The sequence below is a fragment of the Plectropomus leopardus genome, unplaced genomic scaffold (genome assembly GCF_008729295.1).
Source record: "Plectropomus leopardus isolate mb unplaced genomic scaffold, YSFRI_Pleo_2.0 unplaced_scaffold15701, whole genome shotgun sequence".
Classification (NCBI taxonomy): domain Eukaryota; kingdom Metazoa; phylum Chordata; class Actinopteri; order Perciformes; family Serranidae; genus Plectropomus; species Plectropomus leopardus.
In genome coordinates, this window is record NW_024616836.1 from 1 (window position 1) to 6,411 (window position 6,411).

General features: G+C 36.2%; 1 protein-coding gene across 1 annotated transcript; it reads left to right on the forward strand.

Annotated features, from left to right (window-relative positions):
• Positions 1-1,527: 1,527 nt before the first annotated feature.
• LOC121964461 (dynein regulatory complex subunit 3-like) lies at positions 1,528-5,859 on the forward strand. Its single transcript, XM_042514668.1, has 12 exons — positions 1,528-1,681; positions 1,755-1,871; positions 2,344-2,510; positions 2,649-2,795; positions 2,935-3,054; positions 3,140-3,252; positions 3,690-3,864; positions 3,957-4,088; positions 4,475-4,545; positions 4,839-4,962; positions 5,492-5,623; positions 5,749-5,859. The coding sequence occupies exons 1-12, from the start codon at positions 1,528-1,530 to the stop codon at positions 5,842-5,844; spliced, it is 1,548 nt and encodes a 515-aa protein (XP_042370602.1). The 3' UTR covers positions 5,845-5,859.
• Positions 5,860-6,411: the final 552 nt, after the last annotated feature.

The window sequence follows — 6,411 nt, forward strand, 5'->3', positions numbered from 1 at the left end:
AGACTTTTACTCACGCAATATTCTAATAGGCAACCTTACCTTCTACCAAAGTAATTTTCTGCCAAGATATCTGTGTTTTTACTCAAGTTGCAGGTACTTCATCCACCACTGAGGTTTTCAGTCTCTGAGCAGTTTTGCACATAACAAGCAAGATGCAAAGAGAGATGCAACCACACCATAGGGCCGTGCAAGGCCACACGTCTCTCTCCTCCACTGTAGGACGAATAAACAGCACAGCACAAAGTCTGTAGATTTAAAAACTACTACCAACAACGCTGACCAAACAGAGGAGTGAGGTTAACTAATGTTTAGGAAAAAAAGGAAACATTGAACTTTATCTTGAAGGCTCTACAAGCCACTTTCAGCCATGTGTGTCACTGTGTATCATTTCATTTCCTTGAAAACTGCTTTACATTATCCACACACATGCAGTGATTCATCGTAACGCACTTGTTTTTACAGCGGACTAAAGTTAGGGAGGTTAGCTGGCTAACATTAGCTGAAAGCTCATTCCAAGTAGATGACGTTTGCTGCGATGATGCTTGCTAGCTCGCTATTTTCGCACCGTAAACCCTTGTAGTAAAACACCAAATGTTAGTCCACGCTCAAATCGTGAACGGTGGAAGGAGTATCACGTGTGTAATGTGTAATTTCAAGGCTAACGTACCTATACATTGGCCAACGGGAGTGCTGTACGGATTTCCTAGTAAGAACTCCATCTTGACAACAAACAATCCGCTCGGGAATGACAGAGGCTGAGGCCCAGAGGCGGTACTACTAAGTCCCGCCCACCAAAGGTTTTTATTGGTCAAAATTACACAACGTTCAATATGTATGGCTGGGATCAATGCCAGTCAAATTCAGCAACCGAAGCTATGTTCAACAATCATTTTTTCACATTAAAACGCGTATTTTACTTCATAGCGCTCCCTAATTTTATTTTAACCTTTTGAAATCTGAACAAATACGCTTGATTTTGAGTGAGTATTCAGACTGAAGTAAATAAAGTACAGTATTTCCGATGGATAAGTGGAATAAAATTAAAGAGTGGGATAAAAAAAATCTAATCTAATAATCTTATTTCTTATTTTAATTTGCGGAACATTCCACGCCAGATGACACCCCTCCTTGTTTCAGAAAGAAATTTTAAAAAATGTCCCGAGTTTAAACCTTTAATGATTTAAATTTTTGTAATAGGGTGTCTAGGTGCGGCACACGAAAAGTGATGCTGATTAAGGTTTCAAAGGGTTAACGGAACATTGGGACGTACTTGAACGCAGCTTAAACTCAGACGGTTGCTTAGCAACAGTGTCAACAACAGAGGTAAGAGGTTAGATACTGACTTACAATTGTTTGTATCAGAAAAAAAACCAACACCTGCTGCTAGATTTTGCGATTTTCGCTGGTAAGTAGTTAATGTTGGCTAATGATAAATCAGCGTTTTTAACTGAGGGAGCTCCAAATCCACAAAATATGATTTTTCTCTGAGCAGAGTGAAGTCAAACGTGCCTCCAGCCACAATAACAGATGGATAAAGAGCCGCTGAGGATCGATGAGGAGATTCTGAGGAGGGCCATAATGGATCAAGCCCCCCCTGAAGATCAGACGAGCCACAGGCATTTTTTAAGGACAGAGGGTATCCACTTTGATAAAGTCCCAGAACTGCGTCTTAACTACAGAAGTGAGTTGTTTTTTTAATCACTGTATGAATGTGTATCAGGCTTAGGTGTTTTAACGAGACTGTTTGTTCACAGACATCCTGATGATTGACCACTTATGGGATTTCACATCCTTGGCCAAACTGGAGTTGAACAGCAACATCATAGAGAAGATTGGGGGCCTGGACCTTCTCATAAATCTGACATGGCTTGGTAAGATGAAGCTTTGTATTCATATTCTGCTCATGCTTGTAATAATTGTTTAAGAGCAAACTTGAGACCTTTCTCTTTAATTTGCTTTAAATCGAATGTTTATTTATACATTTCAGTCTGTTTTACTGTTTAACCAAATGGCATATTATTTAATAATTTTAAACATTTTTTATCTATGATTGTTTGTCCTGTTATCCTTTTATTTAGTCATTATCTACTATTTAGCATATTTATTTATTTATTACAATTGGATTATCAAATTTCCTACAGTCCTTGGACTCATAATGTTTGAAAAAAATCTAAGCTTTAAATAGGAAAATCTATTTAAAATGACACTATTCTACATCTCATTTGAAATTTGGGCCAAAAAAAAAAACAAACATCAATTTGACGTTTTACAATATCGGACCTTTAAAATATAAGCCCAATAACAACCAGTATTAATGACAGTAATTCTGAATGTGTCTTTTAGATCTGTCCTTCAACAAAATAAAGAAAATTGAAGGTTTGGAGTCTCTGCGGAAGCTTGAAATGCTGAATTTATCCAACAACAAAATCTCTGTCATCGAAAACATGGACACACATGAGAAGCTCACTCACTTCCTCATTTCAAACAACCACATTGGACAGCAGGACAACGTAACAAACTTTTCTGTCACATTTTATGTGTAGCATTTTTTATTGCAAATATTGTGTAACATTTGTGTTTTGCAGTTTCAGAGTACTACATTAGGGAATGTTGAACATAGTCTAATGCAAACTGAATGCATTTCCAAGGTGCTCTATCTCAGGAAGTTTAAGAACTTGTTCGCTATCAACCTTTTCGGAAATCCGGTCTCCAAGGAAGACGATTACAATTTTTTTATCGCAGCCTACTTTCCAAACTTGAAGTTTCTAGACCGCAGACTACTTGACGAGAAGACAGTAAGTATTAACAGTGGTGTGTTTTCACTCAAACCCAAGTTGCAATCTGTTGTCTCCATGTAGATAAATCATTTTTTAAAACATGACTTTGTTGTTTGGAAATTCTACTTGGCTATTTACAATATGTGTCCATGTGCAGAAAAATGAAGCATCTATGAAATACCGCCGGGTCCTGGAGAAGATGAAACATGAGGAAGCGCAGGAGCAGCAAGCTGCCGAGGCTGAGCAAAGACAGGAAGCTGAATTCAAATTACACACAGTAATTTACATTTGGTGATCATCAACATTATTTTTCTACCAAGCTTCCATAATTTGTGTGTAAATCCAGTTCTTCTTCCCTACAGGATGCTTTTGTGGAGTTCCTGAATGGCTCCTACCTGTTTAAAAGCATGTTCAAAGATGACCCAGAGGCAGAGACTCTACACAGAGTGCCTGAAGTGGCTTATCTGCTTCAAACATATCCTTTCTAATCCATGCAGGTGTATCAATAATAATATATAATATTTTTTTTGGGGGGGGGGGGGTTGCACATTCCAGATTTTTAAGGAATAATGTTTATTTTATTTTTGGTATGACTGTGTATGTAAGCACTGCTCTGCAAGTAGGTTTGTATTTGTTATAATAATAATTACTGTCATAATTTTAGTTATTTATTTTTATTACCCTTACCCATTACTATTCACTTACTTACATTTGAAAATATGTTTGTCCATGTTTTTCCTTTTATCAAAAAAGATTTGTGATGTCGGGTGGGATTTGTGAGTGTTTGTTGTGTTAATTGAAAATAGACACATAAATAAATAAATAAATAAATAAATAAATAAAAATTGAAAAAACAAAACAAAAAGATAATCTGGGGAAATTATCGCTTGAATTCCTTGACCCTACAGTTACATTTGAGCAGCAGATGGCGGAGCTTTGTATGCAGTTGTTTGAAATAGGTTTGGCTGAGCACAAGCGAAGAGAGACGGAGGTGAACTCATTCTTCAGTGGTCAGACGAAGGCTGTAACAGACTACCAGCTGATTGCATTGAAAATATTGGCAAGTTTTGAGCAGCAACACAAAGAGGTGAGCTGGAACTTTTTTTTTTTTTTTTTTTTTTAGATAATCTGCTTTTAATGATTGTTTTTAGAACATCTTTTATGTTGTTGCTGTTCTAGAGGATATTGGAGCTGCAGCAGTTATCAGACGCAGAGCTGCTGAAGGTTAAGATCGACCACTGCTATGAAGAAAACAACCAGCTCTGTAACAGCCTGATGGAGCTGGAGTTTCAGATGGTCAGCCAGCTGGAGGTAGGTGTGTGTGTGTACATACATACTTTCCAGAGGTAGGACCAAGTCATTTTTTTAGTTTTGCAAGTCACAAATAAGTCTCAAGTTTTTGCAGTCAAGTCCCAAGTCTCAAATGCTTTTTAAACAACAGTTTTAAAATATATATATATATTTTACAAAAATCGTGAATGCTTTTTAAAATGTGTATTTTTTAGTTAATTAGGTGCGACTTAACTTAATCATAAAAAGCAATGTATTGCATCGCACTTTTATGACATGTAGCACTCTAGAGACCCTCAGGAATTAATCCTAAAAATGAGTTAGCATTTACTTTATACCCACATGGCAAAAACTGTGTGCATTTTTAAAACTTGTTTACTTATAATGCTGCCTCCTACTCATTTCAGGATATCATCAAAAAGTTGGACACCAGCATCTCAGACATGGTTGGCAGCTTCAGTGAAACTGCTCAAGGGATATATCCTTTCTCACTGTGCATCAGCTTAAGAGCTTTGAATCATTTCCCAAAACGCTGGTTCATTACTGTTCTCGGGGTCAAGCTACTGAGACACTGTAATTCCTCATTTGGGGAAGCAACTTGCTCCCAATCCAATTTTAATGTAATCAAATCTGTGTCCCAGAGCCCACTTTGTGTGGTCATAATCCAGTATTGTTAAAGGTCAGTGTTTGAATCACACACAGTGACGCACATGCAGTTTGGCTGCAAAATGAATTGTAATATGATTTAGAGTTTCCATGACACAGTCATACATTTGTACAATGTCGAGATCTGGAGGATAATTATCATGAGAAGATACGAAATATTGCTGTAGCAACTCTGGAGAATGTGGCCAATGACGAGCTGGATGAGGACCTTCCAGATGATGTTAAAATGGTGAGAGTTTTTATTGTAGACCAAACTAGCTGTCCAAGATACAGGAGTACATTATGATTTCTATAGATTATTTGGACTATTAACTGCCTCATAACAAGGCCGCAGGGACTTCTCTCTTTGTTTAATCTCAGAGATAAATAATAATGACTGTGACCAAATAAATTAATTAATTAAATCCGCCTAAACAATGAAAGCACATTGTCTGCATATCCTGTCATCTTGACACATATTGCAGCCACCACTTTTTGTGCAACAGTTAACAACTTTCCTGAAATTATTATTCTTTTCTCTACAAAGGCTACCAACTACAGATTTAAAGGCCTAATGGTAATTTGCTAAATTTAGCATTCATCATGATAAGAAGAGTATTTATTATTGCAGATATAGCAAAAATAATAGTCTAATTTAAAGAGATTAACCTGACACGAGATGACAGAGATTAACCTGAATGGGTCAGACAAGGTGGGGACTTGGTTTATGACTAGCATCAGTGCATTAAGCCTTTCACACCTGTGTTTTCTCTGTGTAGCTGTTTACGGACAAAGACACAGTGATGGATGCGCTGTCCACTTGCCACGATAACCACCTGCTGAAGATCAATGACCGAGAGACTCAATTGGTTACACGTGCCAATGCCTGGAAAGTGGCCCTCATTAAAGGGGTAGAGCGCTGAAATTACATTAAAACAAACACCCAAATTATATATTTTCATATAGATGACAAACCTCTCCAATGTACCTAACAGTCTTGTCATTGTTTGTTTTTTGTCTTTATGTGTTATTACAGATTCAAGATGAAGGGCTGAAGAGGAACCGCATGCGCATCTCAGACATCCACAGATATATGGACTATTTGAGGGAGCAGCTGGAGGAGTTGCTGTAGTTTCATCTGTTAAATATTTCCCCCAGAAACATTTGTTTATGTATTTGCTTTTGGAAAAATTGCAATGTGACTGGACAATTATAACAAGTGTCACTGTGTCCAAGTAAAAATATTTGACTTTTATAATTATTATAATAATTTCACCTGTTCAACTGTTGTTTTTCTGCTTTTGTTTGAGATTAAAAAAATACATTTTTATTATAATTATACTGCTTGAATGCACTTTGTCTAAAAAAAACCAACAAAAAAACAACAATTTTGAGTGTACACAACTGTCAGATGACTTTTATATATATACATACGCTATAAATATGTCGGGCTATAAATATATTTATATATTTTGTTTACTTTATCATATAGTTTTTTGATATGTAAAGTAGAAACTACAGTATTCCAGAGTGGACTCCATTCAATCCAAATTTTTCAATTGTCTTGAACAAAAAAAGCTAAAAAAAAAAAAAAAAAAAGTGAAGGTAAAAAGTACAGATACCACTAAGACTATAAAAATGAGAGAATTTATGTAAAATAATAATTACAATAATTCCATTAATAAAACACTCACTAAAT

Coding starts and splice junctions, on each gene's coding strand:
- LOC121964461 (XM_042514668.1), top strand. CDS start 1,528: ATGGATAAAGAGCCGCTGAGGATCGATGAGGAGATTCTGAGGAGGGCC. Junction 3,253..3,689: donor GTGGCTTATCTGCTTCAAAC/ATATCCTTTCTA, acceptor CCCTACAGTTAC/ATTTGAGCAGCAGATGGCGG. Junction 5,624..5,748: donor AAGTGGCCCTCATTAAAGGG/GTAGAGCGCTGA, acceptor GTGTTATTACAG/ATTCAAGATGAAGGGCTGAA.